This window comes from Haliotis cracherodii, unplaced genomic scaffold, assembly GCF_022045235.1.
Source record: "Haliotis cracherodii isolate W230 unplaced genomic scaffold, xgHalCrac1.p SCAF_15, whole genome shotgun sequence".
Taxonomy (NCBI): Eukaryota; Metazoa; Mollusca; class Gastropoda; order Lepetellida; family Haliotidae; genus Haliotis; species Haliotis cracherodii.
Window position 1 is genome coordinate 11,552,080 of NW_027266270.1, and position 20,690 is coordinate 11,572,769.

The 20,690-nt window shown below is 37.8% G+C and overlaps 1 protein-coding gene across 2 annotated transcripts in view; it reads right to left on the reverse strand.

The window, feature by feature from the left end:
- Nucleotides 1-18,815, reverse strand: part of LOC139462283 (MOB kinase activator 2-like) — a 48,345-nt gene extending 29,530 nt beyond the window's left edge. The window contains exon 1 of one of the 2 annotated variants that reach the window (XM_071243899.1): nucleotides 18,559-18,815. In XM_071243899.1, coding sequence (XP_071100000.1) covers nucleotides 18,559-18,575 — 17 coding nt within the window. In that variant the 5' untranslated portion in view covers nucleotides 18,576-18,815. Of the gene's footprint in view, nucleotides 1-3,962; nucleotides 4,373-18,558 lie in introns of those variants that run through there. The other variant, XM_071243898.1, reaches the window with a different exon arrangement.
- Nucleotides 18,816-20,690: the final 1,875 nt, after the last annotated feature.

The window sequence follows — 20,690 nt, forward strand, 5'->3', positions numbered from 1 at the left end:
AGTACTTAGCGGGAAATCAGTATCCTGTGTCTGGTCGCCTGATATCCTAGATATTCAGGCCCCTATAAGTTAGAGTTACTTAACAAAGAAATTGCATTAAAGAATTATGTTAATATTTGTGGGAAAGCAGCATTAGAAACAAACAGCTTTCGTCCACTAATCCTTATAATGATAACATAAAGAATAACCCTTAAAAATGGCAATTTTCTACTAGTCCTTATGATACCTTTACGATTGGGCAGTTTGGCAAGGACTATAGGACTAGTGCCGATTTCTAACCCTGGAAAGCAGTATTTGATATTTAAGAACATGGTTACTTATTCTTAAATATAATATTTTTGATAACTTAAGTTTACTGAATAAATTTCCACAACATGTATTCCAAGGTTAGACACGGTCACTGGTCCACTAGAGGGGGCTTGTTTTCTCGCCAAATCTAATTGCTTTAAATAAACCTCTATTCCAAAATGAGGGATGGACTAGTTGACTATCACCAAAGGTGTCGACCCCTGTATTCCATATAAAACACAGCATGGTCATAAAATATATTTATGACCAGTGTAGGATCCACCCATCCAGACAGTACGGACAACTTGTCATGCTAACTATAGTATACCAGCTATAAACAATCCCAGTGTACATGTACCTGTCAGCTTGACAAAAGGCATAGGATATAGGCCAGTCAGTGTTTGGATTTGAGCATGAAAAGGTTTCATGGCATTACTCTCATGTTAGACCCATGAAGATTCTGGGGTAGAATAGGTCTTCAGCAACCCATACTTGCCGTAAAAGGCGACTATGCTTGTCGTAAAAGGTGACTAATGGGATCAGGTGGTCAGGCTCACTGACTTGGTTGATGGATGTCATCGATCCCAATTGCGTGGATTGATGCTCATGATGTCAATCACTGGATTGTCTGGTCCAGACTTGATTATTTACTGACCGCCATCATATAGCTGGAATATTGCTGAGTGCGGCGTTAAACAACAAACAAACAAACGCTCATGTTAAAAGTTAAATACCTAGGGGGTCCTAAGATTCAAATACTACAGCAATATACCACAACTGTTCCAGCATCCTCAATTTCAAACATGCTAGCTCCCTCAAATTTTAATATTTCAACATTTTATCAAGTATTTTTGCTGCACTGAACAATAAAAAGAATATCATGTAGTGAGTGAGTGAGTACGGTTTTACGTCGCTTTTAGCAATCCAGCAATATCACGGCGGGGAACACCAGAAATGGGCTTCACACATTGTACCCATGTCGGGAATCGAACCCGGGTCTTTGGCGTGACGAGTAAACGCTTTAACCACTAGGCTACCCGACCGCCCGAATATCATGTAGACAGGATGACCAGGTTACATTCATACCATGATTCCCACCAATTTAGATACTATAAGTTGTCAACCGATCTCAAAAGGTATATGGTGTGATGTATCCTGTGTGTACATGGGTTCACACCCACGGTACATCACACCACATACCTCTCAAGATCTTAATGATTTTTCAAAATTTATAATGTCTGAATGCAGCAGGTAACTTTGAAGATGGTATGGCAACATTAATGGGTCACAAGCCCAACTGTCTTGTTTGGTTCTAAAATATTTCAAACACTGCTCAAGGACCCCACGACCACCCTCTGAACACTGCAAAAGAAAACCTGAACATTTTCCTGTACTGTTTACTCTCTTCTCTCTTGACCGGCTCACTTGCCCTTATTTCCAACCCTGGCTACTACCTTCAGTATGTAGGCCTGACTATTCAGGCTACGGATGGAGAAAGTCCTGTTCCTGATGTGATAGGCTTGAGGAAGGATGTAGCTAATTGCATAGATAACCTCTCACCAGCTGGATGTGATTACAACGTTCTCACACACCCCATCTCTCAAGACCTGAGCTTGGACTGACTGCACACAAACCTACAGGACTTGAAAGAAATACTTGTGGGTTACAGAGCATCCAGTGACCTTTTCCCACTTACCAGCATCGTCATTAAGTCTCCTTCAAAATCTCTGTGTGTTAACATGAAGAAGAAAAGCCTATCAAAGCAACAAATAGTAATTTTAACTGTTGTCTTATTAATAATATATAAAAAAGACGATTTTTATTGAGCTTTGCTGCCCATTTTCATAAAATACATTTTCTAGTGAATGTTGAGAAAAACTTAGTTTAACATAAACTTGCTTGTGAAAGGTCAAGTGACATCTTGATATAAAAGGTGACAAAAAAATCTTCTTGTTGCATAGGAACAGCATCTGCAAACCAGTTTTGTTATTGAAACTCACAATTACTCGTACATAGAATACTGGTAGCTTATGAAAAAATGTAGGCGATATGTACATGGGTGTTTAATGCCACACTCAGCAATATTCCATCTATATAACGGCAGCCTTTAAAAAATAGGGTTTGGACCAGACAATCTAGTGATGGATATTGTGAGAATTAATTTATGTAGTCAGGGCACCTAGCCTGACCAGTCAATCCATTTCATCACCTCTTTGGGGACCTATTCTGACCCGAAATCCCTACCAGGAAAAGTCGTCAAGAATCCCACAACCCCACTTTAATTTCAAACATTGCAGTGGCAACAAATTAATGGTCGTCTAAGGTAGAAATTTAACTTTAACTATGATAAATAAATGACAATGGGATGTGTATCATGAAACATTTTTTCATTCAGGGAAAAAATAACATTGACAGCTTTTTCATGAGAAAAAAACAAAGGAAAATTTAGCTGTTTCGCATAATTAGTTGTCTATCAAAAACCCTTGAAATTTTTTATTATGTTTATAACACGAGTACATGATTGACTGAACATTAGACATTGCATATTGCAAAATGTCCTAAAAAGAGTTTGTTGGATGCTGTCAAGCAGTTCCAAACAGGCTTATTGACTAAAATGAAGATGTGTCACCTGTTTGATTGGGGTCATCATACCCTGGCCACATCGATGACAACTAGAGCCAGTGAGTTTCCTAGCCCAGATTATTACAGGCCACTCTGATACAGTTCAACTACCGTGAGCTGGCAGTGGAGTAAAACAACATTCACTCACTGAGGAACTTTTACAACAAAATAGGTCTGAATCTCAGTAAGCTGTTTAAAGTAGGCCAAATACTAGCAGGTGAACAACTGTTTGTTGTATCCCACACAGACGGAGTCTTGCAGCCGTTGTACTTGTAGACAATGTAGACACATGATTGATTTTCAAAGAAACACTGACAAAGAGAAAACACAACCCCATGGCAGATTCAACATTCAACATTTGTCTGTTGCCAGTGACAACATGCAAATATTGAGTATCATATGGCGAATTACTATTGATTTTATAATGTATCACACAGTAACACATCTCAACACATGGACAAAATAGAAACTCTGTCTTCGGTGTCAATCATCTCAATTTCAAAATATACCTCATAATGATCTAAGGGTCTTGTTAAACATGTTTTTCCTTCCAACAAATGACTCAAATCTATGGAGTTAAGCAAGACGTTTTCACATCTTACTAACTCATATTGGAATACACAAATTCCACAATATTCAGTTAGGAACAAACAAAAACAGAAATTGAAGTAAATGGTAGAAATAAAACCCAAAATAACCTTAACATCAGTAACAAGCTTTTACTTTTCTTATATCTCTTCAGTTTCTTGCTAAAAATGGAGGCTAAATGAATTATTCATATCCTTTCAATTAATCACACTGACATATTTTGACAGTTAATGAGAAGTAAAAACATCAACTGCTATTCAATGTCACCACTTCATCTTACTTATATACGTGTTGGAGGATATATAGCTGATTGATTATGTCTGTATCACATGTCACAAATACTTCATGATTTTATTCAACATGTTTTCTAAATATTTCGAATATTTCCATACATCTCTTCTTCTCAGAACATCAACAATGAAATTCCATATAATTACATAAACCAAAAAAACCAAAACACTCACCACAAGTTGAAAACAAACAGTATTCCAGTTGTCATTTTAGGAGATGATTTGAAAATCTTGAATGGGAATATTCGCTCCAGTTTTAAAGATAGTCACCGCTATACTATCAATAGCCTTCGTAATTATCTCAAGTGATGAAACAGGCAATAGTGCCAAGCTGCTCCAGTACCAGCTGTGTTGTAATGTCTGTCTGCAGTGTGAAATCAACGTCCCTCTGGGAGATATGTACAAGACCTCCTGCTGCACTGTCAATTCCTTGAATGTTAAATTAGAAACCAGGAAACTATCCCATACTCTGTCACATTTCCGTCTCTGTTTCGTCACACAATGTGTACCTAATAGCGTGAGCCTGGTTCATAGGCTCGCATATAGCAGCTGATGCCAGTCAAGTGTGACAGACGGGTCGCTGTGGTAAGAATAGCCTGTTTACCTGTCTATTCACGGCCCTTGATTCAGATTAGCTGAAGCGCGTGTCACCTGATCATACCACGTGCACTGCCGTGGGACCTATGAAATCTACGTTCACATGTGGCCTGACCAAAACCGGGTCACCAACACACTAGGATATCAACAAGCATTGTCAGTTACTAAATATACTGAAATGGGCCTCAGCCCAGCACATGCCTGTCCTATTGTGAGGCCGGCTGGGGTTGGAATGGACTCGGAATCGTGCTAGAGTTATCAGCTGGTCTGTGGTAGCGATGTGCACCATATGTAACAACAGTTACATCGCCCCTTGCATTGTCCCCTCCGTTTCATCACATGCTGCTCAATGTGGAGGTCTGCTTGGTTTCTTTGTTTAGGAGGGGAACCACAAAAGTCATGGTTTTCACATTGTGAAGGGGATAGGTTCGTGAGAGGATATGACTCAACTAATACTTCTCAGATGTTTAACTCTCCAAAGACATTTCATACAAAGAAATAAGCCACACAACAAATGCATAAATGTGGTAAAACTGTGTAATGAGTTAAGTCAGTGCACATAACTACAGCTTCACATGGTATGACTTAATCAGGATACAGGTATTACATGTCTAACTATTAGATATATGTCAATATTACCTATCTACAAAATTAAGTGCTTATAACACAAGTGAAGTTTATTTAACCAATCAGTTCAAAGTCATGATAATAATTAGCTTTAGTGATCCATGTCAAATTAACTAATATGCTTACCAGTTTGAATAACCAATGAGTTATGAATAGATTTATCTTCAATGGTGAAGAAACATTAACTGAACAAACATTATCATTTATATCACTCTGTTGATCAAAACAGAGGGGAAATGAATGTACAATATATCATGCTATAGATGTGAACTTGAGTACTCAGGGATGAATCTAGACCTACTCTGAGGCTGATGTACAGCCAGCCCCAAGTCTTTAGAAAATGTCAGTAAATGTTCCCAAATGGAAATTAAAAATTATCCAATTCATGTAAAGTTAATAATACCTAAAGATGATTTGTATTTCACTGATCATGATCAATAAAGAGGAATAGGTTCTCATGTTTCGTTTTATATTACTGCATTGAGTGCAATGTTAAAATATTTCTGAATTTAAGATATTAAAACTTTAAAAAATCACAGATTTTAACAAAATAACAATTTCTTCACAATTCGCCAGCCAAGGACATTTTGTATAAAATCCTAGATAATATTGAAAATATAAGAAAAAGTAATTTCTATCCATAGGTATTACTTTATTACTTGGTGGTATGACCCGTATAGGTGAGTGTGAATATTGTTTTTAAGCCGCATGTGGCAATATGTTAGCATCATCCCGGCAGGGCACACGAGAATTGAGCTTCGCACATGGTACCCATGTTGAGAGAACTGAACCGAGGATTAGCAAATGCTGTCCCCACTAGGCTACCCAACAGCCCTTATTTGGATAGTGAGGCACATATTTAATACTCTTCCCAGCCACACAACCATTCTAAATTAGACTGAATCATCAAATTTCCATCTTATAAGGATAATAACCCTTCCAAATAAGTTTCCATCTTTTACTCTTCTTCCATACTGGATGATTTAACGCATACAACACCTCGCCAGTAACAAACTGATACGGATAATATCAGAATGTTGTAGAAAACACTTCAGGCAATCTCAGATGACATCTGTTATCAATGCATATCTAACTTAATATATACAATTCTTGAGTAATACAGGAATGGAATACTGGGTCTGAGCAACCACAATTTATTTCTTAAAGCCCCTACCAAAACCTCTCAGACAAGATGAAAAAAATAGATGTAAAAAGGCCCCATGTGAGCCTTCACCCAAATCAAATTTATTGTTTTGAGAATTTGGACATAACAATTCGACCTTAAGGCACAAATAGCTTACTATGTTTACATAAATGCTTCAATTGCTAGCTTCCAGATCTTGTATTGCGTAACGAAGTTGACCTGCAATTCTCAATAAGATGTATAAAGGCCAGATTTGTGGTAGAAGCCTAACCCCAGATATTGTCCTAAATCTGCCAACAAGAAAGTAATAACATTAGCTGGTTGTATAAGCCAGCGTCGGCAGATTTTTCCTGTTTAATCTTGTAGACTCCATCACTGATCCACCTCTCTCCCCCAAGGCCTACCACAAACATTATTGATTGTCAATGATCACAGAATATCCCCAAATTGCACTCAAAGTAGGCTGAAAAAAAGTTGTCCATTATTTTCTTCCGATCAGCCAAACTGAACCGATGAAGACCCGTTTCCTGGCTATGATACCTAATTATAAAGCCATCTAAACGCAGGTCAATCACCTCTTGTGAGAGGCCACAGCAATCAACACCACCTGTGTCATCTGTCACACAATATAACATCAGCCTGTGAAGACACTGTCCTTCAATCAACAAACAATGGTGATGGACAGGGCTAATTGAGCTGTAAGGTACACCTCTGTACACATGATAGCCATTGTAAGTGAGTGAGGTGACCTTAGGCGAAATGGGATTTGACGTTGTGTTCAAGATTGTTTCACCCATCTAGCGTTGTGCCTGCGCATGTCCGTGTAGCTGCTTGTACTTACGGCTTATGCTGGCTTATAGATTTAGCCAACTGAAATACCATGCCACAGTTTAACATAGATACCCTACTCAGATAGATCATACTGAGTTCTTGTTTTATCCCCTAATGCCGGGAATCAGGCTTCAAGACAAGTACCATATGTCAACTTTTTCTGGTTGACACAGAAAGTGATGGAACCATTGACCTGCTCTCTGGACATAGGCTCTATCCACTGCACCATGGAGGCTGAGTGAGTTGGCAAGTTTTGAAAGGGAGGAGTCCAGCAGTTTTAATTTGTTTGTTGTTTAACGCCTCACTCAGCAATATTCCAGCTATATGACTGCGGTCTGTAAATAATCGAGTTTGGACCAGACAATCCAGTCATTAATATCATGAGCATCGGTCCACGCAATTGGGATCGGTGACATGCATCAACCAAGTCAGCGAGCCTGACCACCCGATCCCGTTAGTCGCCTTTTACAACAAGCATAAGTCACCTTTTACGGCAAGCATGGGTTGCTGAAGACCTATTCTACCTTGGAATCTTCATGGGTCCAGTAGCACATGTAGGAGGAATGGCCTAGTGATGCAGATGCTTATCACTTTGGTGAGACATGAGTGTGGTGATTACATTCCATGGATCACAATATGGGCCAATCTGGGACTCCAACCCGGGAGCAGAGGTTAGTAGTTACATGGACATGGACACAACTCTGTGATACAAATTACCATGGGCCTCCTCTGCGAAGGGAAAATGATGATTTTCAGAGTTTAAAATAATGCATGAAATCCAAGTGGTCCCAGCCATAGTAATATTGAGCACAGAGAATTCCTAAATTCACACTATAGCAGTAAACTTCAGTGACTCATGACATGAATTGTGAACACGTTATCAGAATGGGCTAGATTGATAGAAAAGAGAGGCTTTTCAGAACTGTGGTATCTGAATGTTACATTGAAAACAACCTGACACAATCTGACTCCAACCACTACCTGATGAAACATATTTGTTGCAAAAAGTAAACAGTTCCTACCACACATTAAAATGCAATCTCTGGCACACCATTCATTAGTGATGAACTGTAGAGGATAATGCACACAGAGAAAGGAAAGACTTTCTAGCAATGAAAACGTAATTTCTTTCATGGTATTATTGAATACATCGCCAGATTATTCACTTCAAAAAGTGTCATTTCTGTACAATAAATCCATGACAAGTCTGCCAAAAATATCAGAGTTTACAAGCATCATTTTCAGTAGATTTTGGTGTTATTAATGGGCTATTACTTGCTCATCTTACTAGACCCAACAGAATATTACAAGATTAAGACTTCAGACTATATTTGCAAAAGTTGCACTGTGACAAAGTGCTTTAAAAAGCAAAAGGACAAACTGTCAATCATATATAGTTCCTATTCATAAAGGACCCTAAATTTGTCCCAGATCCTTATCCAGGAAACCATGGGATGACCGACTCCCAGCCTGGACCTATCATATAGGTCTGTGATCCCAGTTACAAGGCTTGAATCAGTGGACTTCAGACACAATGAGCTACTACAGATCTCTTACAGTCTATCACAGGTTGGCTGAAATCAATTTGTTAAAAAAAATTAAGCCAGTTTTGTTGTAAGATGTCATTACAAAACCAGGCCATTAGCCTTGACTAATGAATACTATTCCAGCATGAATGTGATCTAATGAATCCAGCTTGAGGTTAGGATCCATTAATAGGGAAGTACCGTATTCGACGTAATAATTGCCCCGGGCGCTCGTAAAAATAGAAATAGGGGCTCTTATTAGAATTTATTTTTGGTGAGATAAAAAAACAGAGTTAAAAGATTGTAAATTTCGTAGTTTATGCTGACAGCCTGAAATGATATTGAAGAATGGTATGTGTGTATCATACACAACAGATATATTTTCCAGAATTTAAATGCCCAAAAGTAAGGGTGCATATAACACATGAGTGCGTATTATAAACGAATAAATCAGTCTTGTGTACATTGATCAATCGGAAGGGGTGATAATGTGGGACTGTTCACTAACCAATATATTAGCAAAATCGCCATGGGCGCTTATTAGAGCGGACGCTTATTAGAGCGGACGCTTATTACATTGAATACAGTATTCCTGATGAGATCCTCACAAGTTGAGTTGCATAAGCCGAGAGGCAGTGGTAGTTGTATAATACGTACTAGAGCAAGGCCTGAATCTCTCTATGCCAGCATATTGATCAACAGATGGTTCAACAGTGAGTCACAGTGCCTAATAGCTTTCTTACTCCCACAGAAAATGGAAGTCATATACAGTAATCACCAAATACTCAGGAAAGGATGTTGAAATTAGAAAAGAAAAACAATGGTCGCTGTTTACCATTCATCCCCACTATTGGTTTCAGTTGTCTAATGGCTAGCATTGAAAATATCATATTGATTATTCAATATTATAAAGATAGATCTAAAACATGTAGAATGAGTCCAATCAGTTAGAATGGTTTTACTTGAGTCCTTTAACAATAAATAGCTCAATAGGATAATAAATAATAACTGAATGTACATACAATTTCCAGTTTTCTTTTCCTTATATAAGACAGAACAAGTTTCAAATATATATATATATTTGCATCAACAGGTTGATACTACACTAATGATATGGTGTGCAACTTTACAGGGAATTATCTATAAACTAAATGGCAAGCAATTAGGGTAAATGATATATTTTGTTCAAAATTGGGAATTTTAAAAAGAAGTTAATAATTACCTGAATCCAGAGGTACTGTTAAACATTGCATTCATTGCAATAATATAAAACTTAATTTTAATCATTCTTCCATTTTACTGGCACTGTTGTCAGTGGCACACAAGTTACCTCTACAAAGCTTTAACATTAGTTATAGCTATATCAACATGGATTGGGAAAGTTTTAAATCCAAATTGTGAATTTCTAGTATTTGTACCTGACATTTGCTGCAGACTTGGGGCCAAATATCAACCTTTGAGCAGCTATGTCTAGATAAATGCTACAGAGATAGAAATCTATTTTTTTTCAAGTGTGCCTCAAGGCAGGTTAAGGTGTGCCCTAGGGAAATAAAGTGTGCCAACTGGAGGAATAATCTGATCCATCATCGAACTGATGAATGTCATTTCAGAGTCTAGATAACAAGCAACTTTGTGGTTTCACGTAATAAACATTGTCACAAGGTATTGTTGTTTTAAAATATGATTTCTAAATGTACCCTACAGGCCCTGGGAACATTTGTGTACCATGCCATTATGATCTTGATGATTAACTGTGCCATCGGCACATAACAACAAAGAATTCCAAACACAACACTCGTCTGAAGACTGAGCATATTCAAAAAACATTCAGTCTGGTAAGCTCATCTAATATCAATCCATTCATTAAACATAGAAATGAAGTCAAGTGACAAGTTCACCCAGTAGACAGAAACAATATGGGCATAACTGAAGATACAGTCTGTGCCACAAACTACTATACCCAACTATTTTGGAATCATTTAATTACAGCGTTAGAAATTGGCACTAGTCCTATAGTCCTAGCTAAACTGCCCAATGGTAGAGGTATCATAAGAACTAGTAGAAGTTTTCCCTTTTTAAGGGTTTTGCTATATGTTACCATTATAAGGACTAGTGGACGAAAACTGTTAGTTTCTAACCGTGTAATACTTGTAGCTTTTAATCTTACACACTACACCATTTCACTGCTTTACAGGATCTTTGAAATTAGTACTTAGGGGTCCAATCAAGGTAAAACCCTGTAAAATAAATAACTACAAAGACTAGTGATGGAAATGACAGGCTGATAGGAAATACTGTATAGTTATCTCACAAAACAGTGTTTGAATTTAAGTATGAAAGGCAGGGGTCCTTGTCATTGGCCTAATGCTAAAATTTAAAGATTAAGGGGTCACTAGATTATAAACTATTGGAACAATTCATCTATACCGAAACGTCGCTTAAGTATTAAAGAAGTTGTTATCCATAAAATTGTGTCATTCATTCATTCATTCATTCAATCCAAGCAGGCCAAAGTCTCAGTGAAGAAAAAATTCATTTTTGGTTAATAAACATAGCAAATATCATACACATATACTGTTAACAGATCTAATAAACTGATGTTGGAAATAGCAAACAATTCCAGCTACTAGAGTGAAAAGGCAGCAACGCTCTGAACCAAAGATTTCTAAAACGTTTTATTATCGCCATCATATAAACAATACGAACAAGCCTTTCTACATATTCCAAAACCTATTTGTGAACACGTTGCCTGCATCGAGTAGACATCAACCATTACATAACTCCATAATTAGTTCTCAGTCTCACACCATCCTGATTGTCTGGTCAGCTGACCTATACGTGGCACCACACTCAACACTAGTCATGTCTAAGAATAACATCTGACGACAAGTTCCTGGAACTGTGTTTCTCCTCAACATGTCCTGTTCAATATCTGTGAATCACTGAATGACATGCACAGTGACTCAAAAGAGATTATTGGAATATAAAGTTACTGATAATTATGGTCTACAACGTGAAGAATATCTTACATATGATATCCCTTGAAAAGTTTCTTCCACATGCTCCAGTGATCAGGGTTAGAAATAATTATTTATTTTCACTAGTCCTAAAAAATCACCCTATTCAACAAGGAAATGTCATTTGTCCTTTATGAATTTTACCAATTTCATTGTGATAGACTTGATTTTGAACCCTGGTGATTGGTCTGAAGATAAAAAACATGTTAGGATTTGACCTCATAATCAAAATCTTAGTGGTATTTTAAGTGTGTCATGCAAATATATGTTCAAATCTAAGTCACACAGTTGAAGAAAATAGCAATCTGTGGAAAGTGACAGGAACTAAAACTGATCATAGATGAAGCTAAAATCTTTAAGTGGTTTCAGAAATACTGAGTGGAATTCCAATGAAATAACTGAACGTTGCTAGCTTCTGATTGAGATGTTTGAAAGATCAGAGATTTCCAATTGATCAACTGTAACAGGAGTGTATCAAAGGTTAGTAAGGATTCTACCAACTGAACTCAGTTCAATGATTCATCAGCTGATTTTCTCAATTCAGTCTCACGCTATGATTCACCCATTGACATTTTCAATTTCCTTATTTTTGTCACTGTCATTAATAGACATGATAGATATCTCATCAGCTGTTAATGCCAATGCTTTGAAGTGTGCCCATCACTTCATCATGTCAATGTCATTCTGGAAAAGTACAAGTTTCGCCAATATCGAGCAGATCACGCTTCACGCACACCAAATGTGGTGCTCCCAATACCAGTAGGTATATTGATTGCTGATGCTGACTAAGTACCCAATAAGCTGATACAGCCAAAACACATGGAAATGAACAAGATGAAATTAATGACAACAAAGGAACTAACAACGCACACCCTCCATTGTTATAGATACCAATGAGGGCAGCTCATCATATTCTACACAATGAACATGATTACTTTCAGTAAGCCTATTGTCAATAGCCATTCAACCACAATAAACAACAAAGTAGTTGCTATTGTGCCTATATAGGACACCCTCAACAGGACATGGCATTCCGGGACCTGGGTTATCCATGCACAAATCTAGAGATTATATAGAATTAGTTTATCAGCTGTAATAAATGTGTGTCTACTGAGTGAGATATTTGCACACAACATATGAAAAGGAAACCACAACTACATTTGTTTGCTGTCAGTTGGGGGACACTGACATATACTCAGTGTCTACTGAGTGAGATATTTGCACACAACGTATGGAAAGAAACCACAACTACATTTGTTTGCTCTTAGTTGGGGGACACTGACATATACTCAGTGTCTACTGAGTGAGATATTTGCACACAGCGTATGGAAAAGAAACGTACCACAACTACATTTGTTTGCTCTTAGTTGGGGGACACTGTCATATACTCAGTGGCTACTGAGTGAGATATTTGCACACAACGTATGGAAAAGAAACCACAACTACATTTGTTTGCTGTCAGTTGGGGGACACTGCCATATATACTCAGTGTCTACTGAGTGAGATATCTGCACACAACGTATGGAAAAGAAACCACAACTACATTTGTTTGCTCTTAGTTGGGGCACACTGTCATATACTCAGTGTCTACTGAGTGAGATATTTGCACACAACGTATGGAAAGGAAACCACAACTACATTTGTTTGCTCTTAGTTGGGGGACATTGCCATATACTCAGTGTCTACTGAGTGAGATATTTGCACACAACGTATGGAAAAGAAACCACAACTACATTTGTTTGCTCTTAGTTGGGGGACACTGTCATATACTCAGTGTCTACTGAGTGAGATATTTGCACACAACGTATGGAAAAGAAACCACAACTACATTTGTTTGCTCTTAGTTGGGGGACACTGTCATATACTCAGTGTCTACTGAGTGAGATATTTGCACACAACGTATGGAAAAGAAACCACAACTACATTTGCTTGCTCTCAGTTGGGGGACACTGTCACATACTCAGTGTCTACTGAGTGAGATATTTGCACACAACGTATGGAAAAGAAACAAATACATTTGTTTGCTCTCAGTTGGGGGACACTGTCATATACTCAGTGTCCACTGAGTGAGATATTTGCACACAACGTATGGAAAAGAAACAACTACATTTGTTTGCTCTCAATTGGGGCACACTGTCATATACTCAGTGTCTACTGAGTGAGATATTTGCACACAACGTATGAAAAAGAAACAACTACATTTGTTTGCTCTCAATTGGGGCACACTGTCATATATTCAGTGTCCACTGAGTGAGATATTTGCACACAACGTATGGAAAAGAAACCACAACTACATTTGTTTGCTGTCAGTTGGGGGACACTGTCATATACTCAGTGTCTACTGAGTGAGATATTTGCACACAACATATGGAAAGAAACCACAACTACATTTGTTTGCTGTCAGTTGGGGGACACTGCCATATACTCAGTGGCTACTGAGTGAGATATTTGCACACAACGTATGGAAAAGAAACCACAACTACACTTGTTTGCTCTTAGTTGGGGGACACTGACATATACTCAGTGTCTACTGAGTGAGATATTTGCACACAACGTATGGAAAAGAAACCACAACTACACTTGTTTGCTCTCAGTTGGGGGACATTGCCATATACTCAGTGTCCACTGAGTGAGATATTTGCACACAACGTATGGAAAAGAAACCACAACTACACGTGTTTGCTCTCAGTTGGGGGACACTGTCATATTGTCATATATGATATATACAATATATCACTAATTTTCACAATTACCCCAACTGATCAAGGTAGCCTTGACCTTTGATATGTACAAGCAATTGACATTTGATGTGTCAAGATTAGTCAGCGTTAGAAATTAGCACTAGTCCTGTAGTCCTTGCCAAACTGCCCAATAGTTTAGGTATCATAAGGACAAGTAGAAATTGCCATTTTAAGGGCTTCACTATATGTTATCATTATAAGGACTAGTGGACTAAAACTGTTAGTTTCTATCGCTGTGTGTTAAGATTAAAAGGTGCAAAGATTTGGTTCCATGCTGAAGTAACCATGCCTCAGAAATTGACAAAGATAGCCATGTTTTACAAAACTCTTGAAAACTGACTTTGACCTTTGACTAAATTTGACCAAAACCTTTTAAATAAGGTACCGAGAGAAGGTATATATTTGTTCTTATTGATGAATATTGTGGACCCATTCTGCCCTAGAATCCAATGGGGTATAGCAGCGTTAGAAATTGGCACTAGTCTTACAGTCCTTACCAAACTGCCCAACAGTAAAGGTATCCTAAGGACTAGTAGAAATTGGCCGATTTTAAGGGTTTTGCTATGTTATCATTATAAGGACTAGTGGACTAAAACTGGTAGTTTCTAACGCTGGTATAGTCTTGAAGAGAATATCATGTCACAAGTATCCATGTATCACAGAAACAAGAACACCTTATCAATAACGCACTGTGTTGACATAAGGTCTTGCAGAAGTATGCTGTGCTTTAGCTATCATCATCCATTTTCTTGAACAAAATTAACCCTGTTGGCGAAAACAGATTCAGAATTGCATTGAAGTCCTGATGGATGCTCTTCGCCATGCCTGGACTATTTCAATTTCCATTAACTTTCCAAGCATGTTATTAATCTTACATGAAGTTTACCATAAGTTCAACCTGGGCTGGTCTTATCTAAATAATGTGAAGGTGGAATCCATTTACGAACGTTAGGTTTAGGCTCAAGGGAACTGCGTCACAAGCCACTCATCTGACAACTCTGTTGTTAAAATATTCATTTATAAAGCACGTCCAAAGAGGAAGTTTATCTTATTCCAAGAATTTCAAGCTGGGCCTTAGCAACAATGAAACTAAGCCTCATACTCCTGAATATTCGCCCAATAAATTATTTGTAGTATAGTACAGTAAACTATGGTTATAACAAACTCAGAGGGACCACTAATATTAGTTTGTTATAACCGTAATTCGTTATAAGCATATGTACAGCATATGCACAGCAAATGGCCAGGACCAAAACATAAGTTTATATCCATCTGTTCATTATAAGCGTGTTTGTTATAAACGTAGATTACTGTATAGTAATACAGCTTTATAGAGGCGACCTGTGCATGTGCATGCATGCATGCATGCGTGCGCGTCTGTGGGCTGGTTAACAAAGCAATCAGCTGTATTACAGCTATATGACCGCAGTCTGTAAATAATAAGAGTCTATCCACACTGTCCAGTGATTCACCATATGAGTGAGTGAGTGAGTGAGTGAGTGAGTGAGTGAGTGAGTGAGTATGGTTTTACGCCGCTTTTAGCAATATTCCAGCAATATCATGGCGGGGGACACCAGAAATGGGCTTCACACATTGTACCCATGTCGGGAATCAAACCACATTCTTCGGCGAACGCTTTAACCACTAGGCTACCCGACCGCCCCGATTCACCATAAGAGCATCAATCCATGCGATATGATGACATGCAACCAACCAAGTCACCAATCAACAAGCCTGATTGTGCATACCATGGGATGCAATATATATGTTTTCTGCCTCCATTCTACACATTTGTGTGTTCTGGACGCACATTTCTGCATCGCATAAAACCCTGCAAAGCATGTTTTTGAAATCATGATTGATCTACATGTTCATAACTGATGCATACTTGTAGGTTGCAAGCTAAGAAGATATTTTTCAAGGATCTAATTACCAGAGTGATAATGTCATGCACTTTGAGAGCAAGTAGTGTGGCGTATTGTGTACTATTTCTGTCCACTCATAATTACAATCTGCTGCTTTAGCCACTAGTCCAAAGTCACAGACTAGTAACAGTATGCTCAGTCTTTATAGTTTAGCCAATAACCCATAGGTATTGAGTATTCTTATGCTAGTTCTAAAATGTACTGAAAAAAAGTATTTGAAATTCGAAATAAGCGCCTGTCTGGTGATCCTATGCCCATGTCTTGTGCCAGACCAGTAGTCTCAAACTTCTAATGATCCGTAAGGCCTTCAGTAAATTTACATGTTGATTTATTTATCACAATAAACTGCAGTTTCTTAAATGAGGTCCTGAAGAGTGACTATTTTAATTAGTCAGGGCCTGCAGCTTCCAAATCCTGTGGATCCTGATCGCAACCTGGCATTTTTTATACATTTCAAACATGAGTGGAAAAGATGCCCAAAGGCAACTTCAGCCAAGTCAATTTAAATGTTATTTGCTCAGACTGTTCTTGCTATTATCATCATCCTCATAATCAGAATATTATTGTACTTTCAGCACATCAATTAAGCTTAACTGACACTTACGTGACAACAAAAATTAATATGGTGTATTGTTTCTAAGTCAAGTGCCTTACCATAACTCTTCTTACAGTTTATACTTAGCCTGAAACTAAATCTGTATCATTGTTCATGTTGTAATTATAGACATCACATAAAACAGGAAACAGATCTCTCTTCCCGTTCATTCAAAGACAGTGTATGGAGGGTTGGGGGTGGGGGTGGGGGTGGGGGTGGGTGTGGGGTTGGGGGTGGAGAGAGAGCAAGTGGTGCCTAACTCTCTTTATTGAATCACTGAAGGGAAACTGTTCGAGACACTATTCTTAGAACAATATCCTCGTTGGTTGATTAGATCTGTGCTTGAAACAGATTGCATGATCATGAAATAGCACAACTTGGTTTGTCATCATTGTGATATGAATGCTCTAAGACTGTTAATTTTACCTAGTTTAGTTAGGTAGTGGCTACTATCGCACAGAATATACACCTAAGAACTGAAGAGGTAAGGGTTGCAAGGATGGGTACTACCCTGGGTACCATCCTGCATACAAGACAGTACCCAGCCTATACAAGCAGAAAAATGATATCAGTGTCAGCATTATTTATCCTTGATCTAATTAAGGGCAATTAACACCTGTGAAGGTTAACAATGTGTGACTAATTTAATGAAGTCATTGTCACATTTCTTAACCCATGTTATCAATACAGTATCAGTATACAGTGTAACTATAAATACAATACAATATGAGTGTCTGGATCTTCGCATGCCGTTCCCATCCTTACAATGACCCTTTACTGATACACAAACCATTTATCCTTGGTCTAATTAGAGCAATAAAACCACTGTGTGTGGTTATTGATGTGTGACTAATTTCATAAAGTGATTGTCACATTTCTTGACCCCAATGACTGTTGCAAGTAGCAGCAATTACAAACAAGCTGATTGTCTGTAATTTACATATGGGGGTCCAGGCAATATGAGGGTCCTGCAAAATAATGAAATGGTGTTGTGTACTGTACGTTTTGATAATTTCTTTAGAGCCTGGAATGGATTAAAAATAATGTAGACAGTCACCATGATTGATGGATGAATTGACAGACACCAATAACCAATGAATATTATTGTATGTCCCTAGAGATGCAGATAGTGTATTCTTTTTCTGGACATTTGTGTTTCGCATAAAACCCTGGGCATTTACTGTTGGACATTTACCCTGGACTATCAATGTAATTACTATAATAAAAATGTAAGCATACTGCAACTTTGACATTGTGAAGATTATGTACATTTATGGCAAAATGACAGTGCACTGACCATTTGGTTGCCATGATGATGAAAATGAAAGGCTGTATAAATTAAAATGATGATTTTGACAGGTGTCGTACTGAATATTTTCACGCTGGCAGTCAATAAAGACTGTTCACTGATAGGATATTAATTTATTGTGAAACATTACACTAACGATACCGACAGGCAGCAGGTGCACTTGTAAACAGTTTCGGTGCGATATGAAATGTTAACACATCATTCAGCACCGGCAGTAGAGACCCTACCACCGGGTTGACAGACAGTCACCTCACCGGTGATGTACTGGTTACGTCGCTCGGGATGACATATGATAAACATTTTTAAACATAGCTACTGGTGACACACATTACCATACATCTGCCTATTTTAGTAAACACTACACTATCGTTTGCTGCTTTTCAAAAGAACATTTCACTTCATTTGTCAAGTCTGGAACCGTGGAACCGAGTTGACCTGGACTTAGCTCTTTTACCTACCCCATAAACCAATCCATTGTATCTCTTAGATACTCCGGTAGCTTATCCAGCTTGAGTGTTTATCACAGCGTCGAAATCTCACTGATGACGGAGCGACGTGAAAGACAAGCCTCCACACTTTCGATACAATTCTCTCATCACAAACAATGTAGCTCCAATATGGCGACGTTTGCGCTGAAGAAAAATACTACTTTCCTGACGCATAAATACACTGCTGATAGGGTATCAATATATCGTGTTAGTAAAAAGTAAACGAAGATGTACGGAATATTGACTAGCTTGGTGCCTTACTGTTTCACACTGTAATCAGTGTGCGTCAACCGAATCACCTGGTCTGATAACATTGAACCAGCCGAATAAAATTTAGACCCAACGAATTAAACTTCCGAACCTTGTTGAAGGCGGACGTAAATAAGTTTGGGGAAGTTAATATGATTAAGCTAAATCGTAAACATGCATGTTCTAGCTATAACTAAGTTTGCAAACTGTTTCAAAGTTTTATTTAAATCAACAATTTCCTGTTTCACAAATATTTATTTCATCTTTGCAACAGGTAATAATGACAATAGTTCTCGAGATTAAGTCCAAAAGATAAAATTAAATTTACATATTTCAAATCTATTACTTCAAACTGTACCATATATCACCGAATACAAGCTGTGTTCAAATCCAGCGAAAAATATTTTTTGTTTTTAAGGTATGCTTGTATTTTCTCCATCGCTGTCATATGGGTACATCAAAATATGACCGAAATCGGTATTGCATCACACGTATGCTTAACTTCTAATTAAATATAATCTTGTGGGCATTACTTCATGTGCAAAAATAACGACAATGAGTTATTTATCATATCATTTTAAAACACTATATTTTCCATGTGATATTTGTTCCTATAGCATGAACGTTAAAGTTGCATACACTTCAATTCATTCTTCACCATAATAATTAACATCTATGCATATCCATGAATAACTTATATATCTATATCTAATAATAACATCACCGCTCAACAAAGTACCTATTCATGATATTGCAAATTAAACACAAAACTACACTGGTTTTAAATAATATGACACTGATTTTTCAACAGACGCCGCCAAGAGCATGATTCAAATGTAAACAGTTGTTAAGAAAATATTATAAAATTCATTGCTCTATGCGAAATCTCATTTTGGAAATGAAAGTTGAAATCTATAAACGTTCAAATGAGATGACAAAATAACGAGGTTAATGTCAGAGAATATAGTTGATTGATTATAAAACCGGATTCTAGCTTTCAAAAGCGTGAACAGATTTTGCATGAGCTTATTCTAGGTCAATAGTCAGAAAGATCGACCGTAGCAGACGACGCATTTACGGGGCTAACGAGCCGGTAAGGTCACGTGACAGTCTTTCGCTTTCCCAGGCGATAACATTATATCGTCCCTCTTTTGAGAAATTTGATTAGATGAAAGAGAACCTGTTAAATATTGATCCAAACGTTGTAAAGTTGTAACAAGCATGGAAGATCACAGAACGGAAGGATTATTGAGAATATGTATTATTTACCACGCCGCATGTTGATAACACAACTGAAACCCATAACAAAATCTTCATACGTGTTTCGAATAATACCTATATGTCGATACCAAGAAAACATAATCAGATTAGAATAGTTCTAGTATTATAGTACTCATTATCTTGTTCATGATTAATCATGTGTTAATCCACATGCTGGCGTAAAAGGCGACTATGCTTGTCGTAATTTGCGACTAACGGGATCGGGTGGTCAGGCTCTCTGACTTGGTTGATACAAGTCATTGTATCCCAATTGCGTGGATCGATACTCATGATATCAATCACTGGATTGTCTGGTCCAGACTCGGTTATTTTACAGACCGCCGTCATATAGCTGGAATATTGCTGAGTGCGGCGTTAAACAACAAACCAACTAACCAACCAACTGTGGTAATAACTCTGATTTCTACACAGACACACAGACACACAGACACAGACACACTCACACACCACACACACACACACACACACACACACACACACACACACGCGTGACATGCACGTCGCTATATAAGTCCAATAATCTTGAACGCGACGTTAAAAACAATTTCACAATTTCACCTTACCTATGCCTC